This window comes from Idiotropiscis lumnitzeri, chromosome 1 (genome assembly GCF_059441095.1).
Source record: "Idiotropiscis lumnitzeri isolate Australia: NSW breed Sydney's pygmy pipehorse chromosome 1, RoL_Ilum_1.0, whole genome shotgun sequence".
In the NCBI taxonomy this organism is placed as follows: domain Eukaryota; kingdom Metazoa; phylum Chordata; class Actinopteri; order Syngnathiformes; family Syngnathidae; genus Idiotropiscis; species Idiotropiscis lumnitzeri.
In genome coordinates, this window is record NC_142391.1 from 294,535 (window position 1) to 312,424 (window position 17,890).

The 17,890-nt window shown below is 45.6% G+C and overlaps 1 protein-coding gene across 2 annotated transcripts in view; it reads left to right on the forward strand.

Annotated features, from left to right (window-relative positions):
- Positions 1–17,890, forward strand: part of npas3 (neuronal PAS domain protein 3) — a 74,862-nt gene that overhangs the window by 15,549 nt on the left and 41,423 nt on the right. For both annotated transcript variants that reach the window (XM_088307828.1, XM_088307832.1), the window contains exons 2-3: positions 3,448–3,549; positions 14,245–14,489. In XM_088307828.1, the coding sequence (XP_088163954.1) occupies positions 3,448–3,549; positions 14,245–14,489 (347 nt within the window). The remainder of the gene's footprint in view (positions 1–3,447; positions 3,550–14,244; positions 14,490–17,890) is intronic.

The following is a 17,890-nucleotide window of genomic DNA, read 5'->3' on the forward strand; positions in this document are numbered from 1 at the left end:
AAATGTGCTCCTCCAATGCGGACAAAACTTTTGGTTTCCAATGTGTGTGCGCGTGCGAGAGCGATTCTACGTCCGCTTCCGTTGTGCTCAACTTGGGAATTAGCATTAGCATTAGCATTAGCATTAGCATTAGCATGAGTTCAGTGCTCGGTGAATTGAAAGCTGCTTTTGTTTTTTTTTGTATGAAAACGCCAACAAAGTTTGAACTACGAACTTGAACAAACGGCGAGCATGCCGGCGACCGATCCCGGCAAAGGAAGCCGCTCGCATCTTTGTACGACTTGCATCTGATGCGGGACGGCCACCGAATGCCGCAAACGACCTTGACGGTCGCCGCTTGGACTTTTTCTTTGTGCCTGTTTGAGTCTTTTACTTGTCATGAAATGCGCACGGCGCCCTCTAAAGGCGTGATTAGCATATAGATTGTATTGACACACGCTTGCGCTTTTTCTTTCTTTCGCTTTCTTTCAAGTGCGACTGTTTTTTTTTTTTTTTGTATCTAGCAGCGGTCGGCCATTATTTCCACTCCACCTCAACAGGGAATTAACGTGAAAAACGAGACGCGTTCTCCATTCTGAGCCCGCGTCATCGGCTGGAATTTGTCTCACTTCTTGATGGTGGCACGCGCTGGCCTGGACGTCTTCCTTTCTTCCTTCCATTTTTCCTCCGTTTTTCATGAGCCGGTCGGTCCGGTCCCGCACAATGTCCGTTCCGATCGGCGTGACGCCAAACGTTCAACTCCGATATTTGTTGTTGTGGTGAGACGGAGCAACAAGCAACACGAGTCCTCTGTGGAGCTTGCCTGAAAATTCCCTTTTCCCACGCGTCTCCATGGCGACCGACTGCCTTTTTCACGGATGGCGAGTCTCCGTGGGAATGAAAGGAAGCGAGGAGGCGAGTTCTTCTGCCGTGCAGGAAGTCGGCATTTCTTCGAGCGTCGGAGGAGAGCAACAAGCAGGACCGAAAGAGTAACGTGTCGGGGTTTGTTTTTTTTTTTTTTTTTTTCGGAGCTCACCAGCAAGACTTCCATTGTTTCGTCCCGACAATGCGCGTTATTCGGTGCCAAACCATGGCGGTCCCAGTACCCTTCCCTGCGGGACTCCACATCTAAACATTCCAAACTTGAGAAGAGCAAGCGCCGTGCCTGAGAAAGCCGCATCGTACGTCTCGATCGACGGTGTCAGAAGCGGCGCAACGATGGCGCGAGAGCGAGATCGAGCGACGAGGCGTCGGCGTCCGAGGCGAGCCCACGCTTTTGCGAGAAGCGTCTCGGCGGACCGGTCGGCTCCGAAATGGCGACCGGACCGGTTCCGGCCGGGATTCTTAGCGGCCGCGTCTTTGTTAAATTGTTTGCGCTCAAACTTTTTGCCAGAAAAAACGCGGCCCGCAGTTCTGGACGTGGAAAGACGGCGCTCTTGAAAGCTGCGCTAAAATGGCCGACAGTTCTTGAACCGGGTTGTGGCTTTGGCCGCACGAGCCGCTTTTGGAAGGCTTTCAAGAGAACCTTTTTGCAGTTTTGCGTCCACCTCTCAACTTTTTCAAACGGATGACGTGGTCGCTTTTCAAAACAATCCGATTGGATCCAATTGACATGTTGGATTCCTTCCTTCTTCCCCTCATTTCACCATTCCTTCATTCATTTCCTTTTATATTTCCTTCTTTCCTTTCATTTCCTTGCTGCATTTCTTCCCTTTTTGGCTTCCTTCCTTTTTTCTTTCTGCCTGTGAAGGAAAAAATCCTCCAGTTGCTTTTCTTTATACCGCCCTCCCTTCTGTTGCACGCTGGCTTGCCCCCTCCCCCAGTCACTCCCCCCCCCCCCTCTCCCCCCCCTGCACAAATCAGATATGACAGGAAATATTGTCCTTGTAATGGAGACTCAGGGCACTGTGCCTCAACGTGTGCCGCTAAATAGGCCTGATATACATCACGCACGCACACACACACGGACGCGCGAGCGCGAGCGAAGTGAATTATTGTTCTGCAGTGTGACGGTCATCTTGGGCTTGTTGTGGTAGCACAAAGCTTTTATATCGTTAGCCACTAATTGGACGCCGCTTGATTAGAAAAAGTGCGTCACGTGATGTTTTTTTTTGTTTGTTTTTCTGAACGTGTGTGCGTACTTGCAGAGGTCGTTGTGACACGTTGGCCAGGACGTTTGGCGTTTTATTTATTGGGGCGACTCAATGTACGCTTTCATCAAATTTGACCTGCAGATTTGATTTGGAAACTCGATTATTATCGTCGCTCAAAGGCAACCCCCCAAAAAAAGACTCGATCATCTTTTCTCGCACCGTTTGAGATGCGTGCGTCTTTTTAGTCCAGATTAGCGTCGCAAACGGGCTGCCATCGATCACATTTGACTTGTGCCCGATAAGCGGCGCACCGCCGATTGGTCGCCAGTCCGTGGCGGGCACATTTGGACAAACGGGCTTCCTCTCGCATTCTTCTTCTTTGAAAAGCGCTTTCGGTTTGAAAGGGGGAACTTTTTTTTTTTTTTTGTTCCTTTCCTGCTCCACTTTTTTCTTTTTTTTTTTTTTCTCTTCTAACCTTTTGGCGCCAACACGAGGAGCGTTTGATCGACTCGATCAGGCAGCCGACACGCTCGCTCTCACGCTGCTCTCGAAAGCGCCGGGCGGGACGCCGCTAACATCAAACACACTGCCGGCGCTTTAAACACTTCTTCAGACGACCCCCCCCCCGCCCCCTTCCTCACCTCAGTGCCCCCCCCATAGAAGGTGAGCTGAAATATAGACAAATCACGGCTTCAAATTTAGACGTCATTGCGATGATGAATCCGTTATTTTTTTTTCATTCACTCGTCGTCATGACTTCATTGTGGCGTCATGTGACCTTGATTCAGAGATCATGTGACTTCAGCCCGATTAAGACGTCGCGTTTGACGTCATTCTGCCACCGCGCCCAATCACGTTCCGTCACGTGACTCGGAATTGACTCGTCGCTTTTTTACGAGGCGCGTCACGTGACTGCATGACGACATCACGTCTCTTCCCTCTTGACGTCTTTTTTATTGTCTTTCGTGACTTTCTTTTTTTGAGACATTGTGTGACGTTTGCATCTGGTTTGGATTTGCACATTTCCTGCATGGCCGTCGCAGTCAAACGACAAAGCGGCGCGCACGCATGTTTGCGCGTGTGACAAATGTGGCGGGCTTCTTCCCGGTAACGTCAGTCCGTTGACGGCTCAAAAATCGGCAGGAAGTAAGCCGGACCTCCCGCTCGTCTCAACACGTTATGAACACGTCTGACGTACGGACGTTTTGTTGACCTCCCCCCAAAAAAGAGACCACAAAGCTGCTTTCCATTTGCGCTCCTGGTGACGGGAAGTGTGGCGCTGCGAGGCGTTCGGTTCGTCACGGCGGTCGCATCTTCTTCTTCGGATTCCGATTCTGATTATTAACCAGTTTTTTTTTTTGCGTGTGTTCTACAGCGACCCCTACTGGGAGCGTCCGGCCAACGCGGGCAGCTGCTCCGCCGCCCGGCCAAAGACCCTTCACCTGGCCGGAGGACAGCAGCAGACCTCGTCGCCATGGTAACCACCCACACACATAATAGTCGTCGTCATGGTGTTTTTTTTTCTTTTTTTTGAAACGCTAGCATTAGCTTAGCATTAAAGTTGTTTTCCACTTGTCCCATCAGGGCTCGTTGCAGTGAGTCACTGTTTGCAATGGATGCCTTTTCTATCTGGCTATATATAGATATAGATATACGCGTGTGTGTGTGTGTTGCGCTGACATTGCGATTTTTAGGGAGGCTGCGATATTGAAAGGAAAAAAAAATTCAAAGCTCTGTTTGGGAAGAATTTGGTCAACTCACCATGACACATTGGATTCATATAAAAATTCAGATATTTAACGTTGTATTTCCCACTTCAATGTAAGAAGCAGCAAAATATCAAACATATTTGATAAAAGAGCAGGTGCACTAGTCCCTTAACTCGTTTACAAAAATAGAAGAAAAACCTGGAAAGCAGCAACAGTTCTAAACATCTTTCAACTAAAATATAAAATATGAGAGCATTAAAAAGCAGGTGTAGCAAAGTTGTGAATAAATGAGAAGAAAAATATTCAAAGTAAACGAGGAGTTGCAGGAGTCTCCTGATTCGCGGAAGATGCAGTTTGCGAGCAGCGACTTTGGACTTCCAACTTCTTCTTAATGAAGTGGCTCGTCGGACGGATGTTTTTTTGTTTTGTTTTTTTTTCTCGTCGGACGGATGTTTTTTTTTTTTTTTTTTTTTTTTTTTTCTCGTCGGACGGATGTTTTTTTTTTTTTTTTTTTTTTTTTTTTCTCGTCGGACGGATGTTTGGCGCGAATGTCCGGCGTCGTGACCACATCACGTGCTGCTTGCAATAAAAAATCATCTGCTCATCTTAAACAGCTCTGGGACGGCCGCCTGAGAGTCATTTGATACCTTTTGTCGAGCGTGCCGATCATTTTTTTTAAACCTCTCTTTCGTGACGGCGTTGAGTTTCACTTTCACTTTCGCCCCGTGAAAAGTTCTTGCATTGGTGATTTGTCGATGCTGTTTGGACTTATCGTAATGCGTCTGTCATTGTTTTTGGAGTCGATGGTTTTACATCGGGTCCCACTAATGAGTCTGAACTGGTTAAACGGGGGCTCGTAATCGCATTGAAATGGTCGGACGGGTTTGTTGTCCACAACGGCGAGGCACTGTCGGCAGAGGGTTTTTTTGGGTGTTGTATATTCCTTTTTATGGACCAAATAATTCCGTATTTCGGATGTTGACCGGTATTTGTATTCAGGTTAAATGGAAAAGAAAAGAAAAAAATCAATTCAAGTGATGATTTTAGTTTTCTTGAGCACAATTTTGATTTCGGTCCTTTCTATATTCAAAAAATGGATCAGTGCTCATGTTCCTCTCGGAGTATTGATCGGTCGTTTCCTAATAAGAGCGCGACTCGGAATAGTGTCGAGTTTTGGTTTGCTTGAAAATGCGCAAAACGTTTTCACGCTTTCTCTAAACATCAAGAGCGTATTTCGTTTGCGGATCGCTGCAGCATCACTCGAGCGCACAGAAGCAAGCGTGGCGGCAATTTAAAAAATAAAATGAAATATTGAATCGCAACTGAAAATTGAACATCAAAATGAATCGGGGCTTGAGTGAATCATTACAATTAATAAAACAACTCATCACAAGAAAGAAATGCGTGATTAATTGCCATGAATTACATTTTTCGTGAAGCTTATAACAGATATTTACTCGAGTAATATCTCGGAATGGATGCAAAATCACCAAATATGAAGTATATTTAATTCCGAGACCGTTCTAATAGCTTTCTTGGATTCTTCACTACGATCAAAATGGAGGCATTTTTCTTCCAAACATTTCTCAAAACTGCACACAAGTGCTACGGCGTCCACCTCGGAGACGTTCTCTCGGATGGTGGGCCTTGCTCCTCAAGTTCCAAGTCAACAGCATGGTTGTGTTGGAGGTGGTGAAAAAGAAAAGGTTGGACGCGCTGTTTTGGTGCTTACGACGCACGTTGGAGTTTGTTTTATTTTGCTCAAACGTCGTCTTTATGGAAGCCAAAACAGGAACGAGTTCAACTCACGTTACTTGTTCTTCCGCCGCGTCAGCCGCGAGCGCGTTGTCCGTTTTCTTTCTCGTTCGGATGGGTGGAGTCACGTGACGACACGCGCTGTCGCCGTCTTAAAGGGGCATGACAGAAAAGACTTTGCTTATTTTTGAAAAACCGAATTGACCGTCATCGGTTATTGTAATAAATGTCGATCACGGTCGATTTTGGCTTTATCGCCCAGCCCTATATTGTGAATATGATTGGTTGATTTTTTTTTTTTTGAACATATCAAACGATAAGTAAAATCAGATAGTTGAATTTGTGTGTGTGTGTGGAAACTTTTGTAGCGTGTTGCATGTCTTGTTGTCCACCTTCTCTTCTTTTGGTTTCCCGCCTGCGGAGATTTTCGTCACAGAGAAAAAGGGATTTGGAATATCATAGCGTGTATGCGTTTGAGTGCGGGTGAGAGGGGGTGACACCGCGTGCGCGTGCGTGCGCGCGTGGAGCCGACACAAAATTAAAGGAGGATTTGTGTCGTGTCAGACGCAGCTCAAAAAAGACGACGACAGTTATTCGCTCATTACAGGACCAGCTTAACGCCACACACACACACACACACACACACACACACACACACACGAGGCCAGCGTGTCTTTGGTGAGCTGACTTTGTGCTCCCAGTTTCCCGCCTTGGTACCCCAAAAAAAAAAATGTTTTTTGTCCTCGTTGTTTTTGGTTTTGTTGTCGAGCACTTCAATGATTCAACATCTTCTCCATCTTTGAATTTTTTTACATTTCTCCGTCTTTGTCTGCCGGCCAGCGCGTTAATAATGGATTGAATTCACTCACTGTTGTGTGTAAAAAAAAAAACAAAGACAGAAAAAAAAGCTCCCTGAGCATTTGAAGTGTTTCCACGTTGCCGCTCGTCCGTGCGTCCGTCCGCAGCAAAGTATCGATCGGAACGCTCGTTTGTGAAGTGGGCAGAGCGAGCGTGTGATGAGTTTGCTCGGGGAAAACCACGACGGTTTTTCAGGTGCCATCTTTTTTTTTGGGGTTGGTTTTTTCCTGTTTTGATCTCCGTTCGCCTCCATTTCCCGCAACCGCCTCGTGGGTTCAAAAAAGTGCAGTGACGAATATTTCGGATCAAGACCAAATCTTCCAATTGAGCTACAACTCATCAATATTTAAAAGTTCCATGACTTTGACGGTTAATCGATGAATGTGGTTTAAAAAAAAAAACTTGTTTTAATTTTCACTCCATTATTTCAAATTGATTGTGATGAAAACTTGCATAAATCATTATTCACTTCCTAATTTAGCCCGTAACATTTTGGGAAAAGCAAATGTTTCAGCTAATCCGTCGGAAATTTGGATCATTTGCGTTCCATCAAAAAAGGTATCGAAACGATTAAACAATCTTCATGTTTTTTATGAACTGGACCAAAAGGCCGTTTGAATGTAACCCAAAGAGAAAAGTCCAGATTCTAACTGACAAAACCTAACTCAACATCTCCAAACAAAAAACTGGGATGCGATTTATTGTTCTAATGATCCGAACGAGGCATTTGACCACCTAACTCACGAAATAAGAGCTTCTATTCATGAAACTATTCCAGAAAGGATAATAAAACAAAATGAAATAAAAAATCCCTGGATTACAAAAGGAATTCTAAAGTCTATTGAAAAGAAGACTAAACTTTATAAACCGTATCAAAAAAGTCCAAATAATATAAATAAATGCAAATACACAAAATATAAAAATAAATGAACAAATCTAATACGAGCTAGTAAGCAAAACTACTTTTCTGACCGATTTTAAAAATGCTTCTGGCGATCGGAAGAAATCTTGGAAGGTGCTGAATGAGGTAATTGGCCGAAGTTTTTCCTGAAGCCGTAATGCAGACCCAATCAAATAACACGACTAAGACAATTTTAACATTTCTTTTTGCCTCTGTTGGAAAAAATCCATCAAAACAAATTTCTACAACAGGAGGCTCACATTACAAATATTATCTGAAAAAGAATTACCCCAACTCATTCTATTTTACTCCTACTTGTAAAATGGAAATAACCAATATTATAAATAAGATGAAATGTTCACACACAACCGGTGCTGATGGAATTAGTAGCAAAATTCTTAAAAATATTGTGCATGTGATAGCTGAGCCGCTTGCCCATATAATAAATTTATCTCTCCAGCTCGGCATTGTCCCAAAGCAAATGAAGGTGTCAAAAATAACACCGGGAACATAAATGAAATGCAAAATTATAGGCCCATATCAATATTACCGACCCTTTCCAAAGTACTCGAAAGAGCAATCCACTTGCGACTGGTAGCCTGCTTAAAAAAACAAAATATACGAGTTTCTTCACAGTATGGCTTCAGGGAACAAAGCAATACATGCATGGCCACTTTGGATTTGCTTGAGAAAGTAAACGATGCTTTTGAGAAGGGACAAATTGGTATTGGCGTTTTTCTCGATCTCACTAAGGCATTTGATACGATTGATCGGAGCATTATGGTGTCACGACAGTGGTTCAAGGACTATCTTCAGGATAGACTACAATATGAAAATGGGGAAAACTCAGGACTGGAAAACATCACATTTGGAGTTCCCCAGGGATCCATTCTGGGCCCCCTTTTATTTATTGTGTATATGAATGATTTGGTTTCTGTTCGCACAATATTCATGAAATTCTTTTTGCAGATGACACAAACCTATTTATATCACATAAAGATATTGATCAACTTGTACTACTCTTAAATGAGAAGTTATCAAACGTAAATACTTGGTTCAAATGTAACAAGTTATCCCTGAACATCACCAAAACAAATTATATTGTCTTCGGCATGAATAAACATAAATACAGAGATCGTGAATTGAACATAACTATTGATGGCAGACTTATTAACAAAGTTGAGTCCACTAAATTCTTAGGAATCCACATTGACCAGTCTATAAATTTTAAAAAGCATATTGATGAGTTGGTTAAAAAACGATCAAAAATAGTAGGATTATTTTATAAACTAAAACAATTGCTCCCATTCGAGGCGTTATTAACTTTGTTTCGATCACTGTTTGAGCCTCATCTGAATTATTGTAATATTATTTGGAATAATACTGACCTACATACACTGCCAAATTACTCAGATGACAAAAAAAAGCCATAAGGGCAATATCTGACTCTAAATATAATTCTTCCAAAAGTATGGTCTCCTAAAGCTTCCAGAATGTAACATCTTTCATAACTTATGTACAATGTATAATGTGCTTAACAGGCTGAATACGAAATGGTGTGAACTCATTCCACTGTACTCTTCCTCTCACCTACAGGAAATTAAAATCCACTCGATTCGGTTTATGTTATAGGGGCCCACAAATATGGAATGAATTGGATAATGAAATAAATCAATCTGCTACGCTTTCTATATTTAAAAGAAATCTGAAACACAAGCTACTGGAGAAATATGTATCTAAAGATTTTGCAGTTAAACTTTTCCCTTTTGCATGGATTACTGAATTATCGTTGGTTATCATTTAAGTTCAAATGTACATGAACTGGTCCATCATATCTGCTATAGCACCACACAAAAATCGTTTTTTTTGTTTTGGGTTTTGTATCCTTTTATATAAACTATGAGCCGTTGCCCAGCACTGTAAACATCTTGTAAATGACATTTCAAATTGATTACGTCAGTACAAGATAAATCTTTATTTGGTGGTGGTGTGCTGGATCCCTGTTTATAAGCTTTTAGCTTCAGAGGGAGTCCAATTTTCACATTGTAAACGCAGTATTTTGTTTGCATACAACATTATGTGTGTGTGAAAAATAAACACTTCAAATCAAATAAAAAAAATCATGATCGATAAAGAAACGATTAGTTTTCGGGTAATTGATTCTCTCACAGTTTTTCCTCCAATTTTGCTTCAAATTCCATTAAAAAAATTATATATATATATAATATGAAAATCAAATAAAAATGTTCTAGTCTTGTCATTCAACGCCTTCCACGATATCCGTATCAAACGATTTTGGGAGCACCGATACGTTGAAACAAGTTTGCTAGCTCGGCGGCACCGAAAAAGGGCCACGGCAACGGCCGTGCCATCTGCGTTCAAAAATGCTTCATCGCGTCATGGACGTCTGCATGTGTGGCATAAAAAAAAAAAAAAACCCTCGAGGAGTTCATACGGTCAGACGATGACTTTTTGGACGAAGGCCGAGCTCGTTTGTTGGTCATTCGTGCCGCCGTTGGCGTTGGATCGCATAAAACGTGCGTCTCAGGGACTTGAAAGCAAACACGGAAGGAGAAGCCGCTCGGAAAACCACGGACGGAACATCGCGAAGGTGCACAAATTGTCAGCTCCCGCATGGCTTCACTTGACGCTTTTTCATTCGCCGTGTCTTTCGGGAAGAATGAAGTCGCCTCTTGTACGTTAAGATTTGGTCCACGTTCGCAAATTGTGATTAAAAAAACGTGGTTGGTGAACGGGCACCGCTGCCACGATGAAGTCGCGTTGTCACGAATTGCCAGACGCTGATGAATTGTAATCTTGCAACGTAACTGTAATCAGATTACTTCATTGATGAAAGTAACGATGAGCCGGAAATATTAAAGTGACGCGTTGCATCAAACGCTGCTGCGAGACGATGGCGTCGTCGGCAACTGCACCAGATGCCACCGGATGGCGCTAGAAGCTGCACAAGTCGGCACTTTTCAGCCAATCCCAGGACCAAAAAATGGGGAAGGCGTCACGCCCCCCCTAAAAAATCAATCAATAAAAAAGTTTGTCGTGTCGTACGGGGGTTGGCGACCCCTGATGGATGGAGAGCATACAGTCCGTCATGCATGTTCAATTTAGGAGCTCTGTCCTTCACACGCACACACGCGCGCGTTTATCGCGTCGCCGTGTCGATGATCGGGCGAGACCCGGGAGGGCACAGATGCTCAGCTGATTGGACGTGTTCCGACCGCGTCCACCTCGTCAGTGAAGGACGACCAAGTGGGCCATCTGTCCGGTTCAGGACGTCGGGGGGGTGGGGGGGCATATTACGGGTTCATTCCATCCTCCATTGATTGGTCGCCTGCTTGTGTTCTTGTGGACAAACGACGCACTAGTGGCAAGAGGCCACCGCAGGACGGACGGATGGCGAGTGAGTCATGATTCTGCGAGGAAACTTGTCGTCTGACTATTGAGACGAGCAAAGCAAAGTGAAGAAGAAGCAGATGGGAATGGCACACTTCATGTGAGGAGTTCATGCGCTCAGCGAGGGAGGAAGGAATCATTTAAGGGAGATTAAACAATGAAAAGAAGAATGCAAATTTAGAGGGAAGGAAGGAAGGCAGGCAGGTAGAACGTAAGGGGGAAGGAAATGAGCAAGGAAAGAAAGTCGGAAAAAAGGAAGGGAGGCAAAAGGAACAAAGAACAAACGCAAGAAAGGATGGAAGGAAAGAAGAAAAAGGAAGGAAATAAGGCGGACTGGAAGGAAGGAAGAAAACGAGCTGGGAGGGAAGGACGGAAGGAAAAGAAAATATAGAAAGGAAGGAATGGATTAAGGTGGCTCGGAAGGAAGGAAGGAAGTCAGCGGATGGCTTTGAGGAGTTCATACAGAGATCCAAATGTTGTTTCTTTCCATTTTTGCTGCCTGTGTGAAGGCCACGTGCAAATAATGGCCTTGAGGAGTTCCTACGTACGCTCCGTGACGACTGCATGCGGCGACGTTGAAGATCATTTGGGGAGTGCATGCATTCATGTCGGGAGTTCAAACACCCGAGTGCCCCCGACCAAAAGTTTTTGCTGGTCAAACAACGGCCGTGAGGAGTTCATGCGCTCGATAAGAAATTCGCAAATGGCAAAATCACTGGGGAGTCCATGCAATGAGTTTGTGCACGTGCACGTGCAGTGGTGCCGCTGCTCATGTTGTTTCCGTCCCACAGACTCATTGCTTGTCGGCGGGATTTTTTGGGGCTTCTTTGCTGCACGCGCACGAGGCATGTTGGAGGCCAAAGGCGTGTTGTTCCGACTTTGTTGCCAAACTAATTAGTGGCGTTGAGCTCGGGGTCCGGAGAGAGATTACGCTTGACTGCGCACGTGTGCGCGCACGTGTGATATTGTGCCAAAGTAGTTTGAGTTTCGCACCACTCAAACACAAAAACGGAGCTCCCATTGATCAGAAAAACGTCGGCTAAAGTAAACGTGTGCGGAAGTGAACATGAACTCGCTCTCGGCACGCACACGCACATGTATCGATATTTCTATTTAAGCGTGTGTGTTTTTTGCCGCTCTTCTCGTTTGTGTGTGTCGCACGGACGTTTGCTAATGAACGACGTCCACAATGACACGCGCGTGCTAATGTTGACGAATGGTCGTATTAGCACATTCGTGGCTAATTGCCGCTTCGCACCCCCCACCAAATAAATGATGTCACCACATATTAATTAGAATTTCTCACACACACACTTAACTTTGGTCTCCTTGGAAAAAAAGCTCCAGCATTTTCCTCACCGGCAGCGGAATGTTTTGACGCCACTTGATTAGGAACCGGTTCCGCATCGTCAAATCGGAACACCGACAATACAAAATGTTTACTTTGGCTTGTGTTGATGTGGCAAATGAAATGGCAGCAAATTCGCCACGCACGCCCGTCCTGGTTAGCATTTCTGAAATTTGGGGCTCAAACGTCAAAAGAAATACATCAAATAAATGGATCAATTTAAAACAAATAATTGGCGTTGTGCGATAACAATCGAATGTATCATAACAAGATGAAGCCAGAAGGAGCCGATGGAAGTTTCGATGTTCCGATTTGGACGCGTGCCATTTTGGGCTCAATTCTATGAAGACAAAAAAAAAAAAACAACAAATTGGGTGGACGTGCCAAGGTCGCCGCTCCAAAACGGAACAGGAAGTTCCATTTTGGGGATTTTGTTTCATTTCGTTGCTGTCGACAGTTCCCAGCCGGCGGACTCGAAAATGAAAACAACAAAACGCAAAAGTCGATTCGGGTGCGTCGTCAACTTGCAGTGGTTTGCTGGCTTGCGATGAAATGTCAAAAACTTTTTAGAATTTAAAATCTCCGTCCTCTTTTTTTAATGGTAAAAATGACAAAAAATCTCCAACTATTGTAATATCGTTTTTATTCCGTCAATATTTTGACTTCATTTCTGTAAGTCTTTCTATTTTACTCCTAATAGATTTTCCACAACATTTGATTTGTTTTTTTTCTTGGCATCCAAATGTTTTATTGCCCCGTAAAATGACAATTTTTCTTCCTGTAAAATTGCACCTTTTTTTGGAGGGGGGGGGGGCATAACATGCCGACTTCATTCCTGCAAAATATATTTTTTTCTACAACCTAAAATATTTTTGGGATGTTATTCTGTAAATAATTTTCAAGTTGTTGATTTTGTTTTGGGGGATTTCTTTTCCCTCTTCAGTCCTTTATTTTTGTCTCTCCCAATCGCTTGATTTAAAAAATATATATATTCAAACGATTTTTTGATCAACATTCGAGTTACTTTCATGTGTTTGGAAATGAGACCTGCTGACTGAGCACAACGCAAGTTTAGTTTTTTTCAGATTGTCCTTGAACACGACATGACAAGTTCCCACATTTCCTCACATGACCGTCCGGTGGGGGCGGGGCTTACGCGTGTGCGTGCGTGAGTGCGTGCGCCTCGGACGGTAAATCTGCCCGGCGACCGGCGCCCCTGTCACATGACGCCGGGCCGTTTGACCTCCAATTGACCTGGAAGTTAAACATTGATCCTGCCGGCCGACCTTCCCGGTGCGACGCGCCCGCGGCAAAACACAAAACACACAACACACGACACACAACACACAACACACAACACAAAACACACAACACACGACACGCATCTTCCTTCCTGGCTGACAAGCGCGACGCAGCTCGCTGAACATGATGACCAGCACGCACGCGCGCACAAAAGGTGTGTGTCAAGCTCTTTAAAACGCCATCAAGTCAGCGGGCCGAACTTTACGACATACTTCCAGCTCATTTCTTTCATGCTTGCGCGCACGCACGCACGCACACACGCACGCACGCACACACACACACACACACACGCACACACACACGCACACGCTCGGCGAAGCAGTGATGAGGACAAGTTTTGTGTTTGCTCCTCCGATCAATCCGTCGGATGGCGTCCAAGTCAAGCACGCCTCCTCCCGCTCGCTCGCTGTCGTTCGTCCAGTCAAGCAAGCAGCAGAGACAACTGATAGATAGCATGCTAGCTAACATGATGACAATGAAAAATGACTGAGGATTGAAATCCCTTCCAAGGCTGCGTTCAGACTGCAAACGTTTTTGATTGCTATCAGATTTGTCCTCAAGTGACTTTATTTATTGATTTTAAATTTTTTTAGCAAATCGCTCCAGCTCGTTGCAATCCCGCCGCGAACCTTCAAATCGCCTTACAAATGTCAAACTTTGCACGCCATTCGGATTGCCGCCACCGCTGCTACCAAACGAAAAGGGATCGACTTCTTTTTCGACTGCTACTCACAAAGTTGCTGTTGGGGGGGATGACGAATCGATGGCGGTGACGATTGTCCTGCCTGCCTGTGTCGATATCATCGACGCTAGCCATTAGCGTGCGGATAGGTTGTTAGCATGAAGCTAGCGTGAGCGTGTCTTCTCACGAATGTTGTCGCTTGGCAGGCTGCAGGCTCTGCGCAAGGAGAAGTCCCGAGACGCGGCCCGGTCGCGGCGCGGGAAGGAGAACTTTGAGTTCTACGAGCTGGCCAAGATGCTCCCGCTGCCGGGCGCCATCACCAGTCAGCTGGACAAAGCGTCCATCATCCGCCTCACCATCAGCTACCTGAAGATGAGGGACTTTGCCAACCAGGGCGACCCCCCGTGGAACCTGCGCATGGACGGCCCGCCCCCCAACACCTCCGTCAAAGGTACGAGCGCTGGCCGTGCGTGCGTGCGTGACAACGGTGTCACGCGAATACCGGTCGGCGTGGCGCCCTCCGCGAATGATGCTGAATGCAAATGTCGTCGGTCCGCTGGAGCCTCCCGAACAGAACCGTGGCGGCCATTTTGGATTGTCGATAATCCAGGCATGACATCGTTCAAATGAACCCATTTGCCGCTTTGGGTTTTGTTTTGCTTTCAATTCAATGGACATTGCGCCGGCCACTCCTTTTGGGGTTTCCGTGACGTGGCCACCGGGGGGCGCCGACAATTGAAATCCAGGCGGTCGGATCTCTAGGCTCAGTTGATGCCGTTCAAATCGGCACGATAAGAAAGCCGAAAGGAAAATGAAAACTTGCAGCTCCATTTCAGATCGACCGTCGCTCGAGTCAAGTGAAAAATAAAATCGGGTATTTGAATGCCGCGACGGCTTTTGGGGGCGACTGGACACGTTTGCGGCAGCTCAGCTCATTTTAATCGGGGAAAAAATGGATTGTTTTTTTTTTTTTTTGTTTTTTTACGAGAGTGAGCGAAATCTCAAATTTCCTCATTGTGGGACTAGTAAAGGACATCTTATCTTAAATGGAGTTACGAGCTTGTTCGTGGGAGGAATTGGAATTTTACGACAAGCTACCGATGTGTCTCGGAAAGGCAAATTTCCAAACGGACTGTAAACGGGGGAGACCGGTCGTTTTAGTGGAACGAGACGGACAAACGGTCCGGCAGGCAAACTGTTCGCCGGTGCGCAAACGAGGCGCGACATCAGCTTGGATGAATTTGTGCTCAAGAGGTGAGGCGGACTTTACCTTTTGAAAGCCACACCTGCAGCAGCCGAGGTGCGTGCGTGCGTGCGTGCGCCGGTATTTCCAAAGAGAGACGACGCATACGGTCGCCTCGCCGCAGCAGATGGCGTCATTGTTGTCGCCACTTTGAAGAGCCACATGCATTTTAATGAAACTAACCCAAACACCTGTGCGTGCGTGCGTGCGTGCGTGCGTGCGTGCGTGCGTGCGTGCGTGCGTGCGCGCACGTGTGCGCGCACGACTTGCTTTGGCTGAGGTCATATAAGGAGACAATTTGACCATCTTTCTTGCTCATGTCCAAAAGTTGCTTGTTCCCTTCTCAGATTTTCCACATTTTCCACTCCCAGCCTGTAGGGGGCAGCATAAAGAGTTACTTTGGCGATTACGTTCAACAAAAAGAAAAGAAAATGACTTCATTTTTTTTGTCCCACAAGAGTTTCTTGAGTTCAGTCTGAAGGCATTTTTATTTTTTTTTGTATTGCTGGAAGGAAAGCAAAAGTTTTACTTTATTATGCAATGTTTTGTTCTTTTTTTACACTCAACAAAAGATGCATACATTTAAAAAGACGAAAGGAATATTAAAAAAAAAAATCTCCAATAGTATGAAGCATTAAAAAAAAAAAAAAAGCGAACAAGTGCGACCCCCCGCCCCCCCCAAAAAAAATAAACAAACTGCAACTAAGCAACAAACGAAACAGAAAAATCCCAACGCGACCTAAAACTACAAAATGTAACGTTTCCTTGCAAATCCGATGAAAATGTGCAAAGCTCCCATTTTGGCATGTTGCAAAAAGAGTCCAAAATGTTCATGGCGTTAATTCTTTACGTGTTCAGTGACGAGAAGCAATCGGGGAGCTCGCTGTTGCCGGGCAGAATAACTGCTGCAAGGTTGACATGGAAGCTAATCGTTAGCCTAGCTTCTTGTCGTGATTCTTTTTTGACCACAATTGCTGCGACTCCCGTTAACGATACTTGGACTCCTTTAAACGACAAGTACTTGCAGACGATGAATATTCCGACTTCTTCGACGACAAGCTGCGACTTTTCTCAGTTCATCGCCATGACGACAACGACAACAAACCTTGTGGAGTCCAAAATGCAGACTTGTCAGCAGCGAACAATATGAGCACAAACTCCATATTTTGCCCCCCCCCCATCCTTGCCCTTTGCGCTAATTGACCCATCGGTTGCTCTTCTGCAGTTTAGCGTTGCCGCTTTTGACTTGCTGTCACACGCTCGCCGCATCTGCTGTGCCACACAAACAAGTGTGACCTTTGCAGCATCCTGACACGCGTGTGCGTCCACCGGCGCGCGCATGCGTCACACTCGAGCCCGGTCCGTGTGTTTTACCAGTGAATTTAGGGCAATGCAGACGAATGTGTGTGTGTGTTTTTTGGGGGGGGGGGTCTATCTGTTGCATTTGCGTGTGCGTGTGTGACCCGCTTCGACACCTGCTAATTGATTATGCATGCACAGTGCAGCAGACAGTAAAATGCCACACACACGCGCACACGCAGCTTCATTCGTATCATTGTTGACTTGCACCATACCGTATTTGGGCAATTAGAATATAAATGATTTGTTTTCTTTTTTCACAGTTCAGTGAACATGGTGCATATATATATATATATATGGTCAGCACAAATTCATTAATTTCTTATTTGGTCGAATTGTCAACGTGTGTGTGTGTTCGTGCATTTGTGTCAGATTGTGTATACACGTGCGCGTGTTTATGTTTGTGTTTATTTTCCGATATGGTGAGATTGTCTACTATTTGTTTATGCTTTCTGAGTGTGTGTGCAAATTGTGTGTGCGTGCGGTGCCACTCGAGCTTTCCCCAAAGTCAAGTTGCGTTTCATCCAGACTAAACGATGCCCGAGCGAACGAGCGAGTGGTGAGCAGGACAAAGAAAAAAGACAGCAGACACTCAATTGCGGCGGCGGCGGCGGCGGCGGCGGCGGCGGCGGGCGTGTCATCCTAGCCTCCGCCTGTTGGCCGTCACGTGCCGATCAACAACCCGACGGCTTCGACAACTGTTTTCCGCGGCGACCGTTTCGAGCGCAATCTCGCTTGGGCCACGTGACGACGACGTTGCCGATGACCGCCGGGCCAAAGATCCTTTTTCACACTGCACTCGCTTTTTCGGGGTCCGTTTATTGTCGTTGGCGCTCTGATATCACTTTTCCCCGATTGGACGTCGCCAAGTTGAACGTCGACATGGCTGCGTGTGAAAAGATCGTCACGCTCGAGCACTTCGACCGGCGCCGCTATTTTTAGCGTCGGATGCGGCCCAAAATCTTGCGGGAAGTCTTTTGATTGGCTGCCAAGTTTTCCGTTTGACGCTGCGGGAAGCGATTTGGGAGTTGGCGAGGTTGTGATCCTCTCGCGTGGCAAAACGCGCCGATTGCAAAAGTCAAAACAATCGTGGCGAAAAACTTGTGGATGTTTGGACCCGCCGGCCGCGCGTTTCATTCCCGGGCTTGTTTTTCCATCTCGGCGCCATGGAAACAACGAGCACGTGCCCACGCGTCGTCATTTCGCCGACGGACTCAAAAGCTCAGCGGGCTGTCGTCACGGCAGAAGAA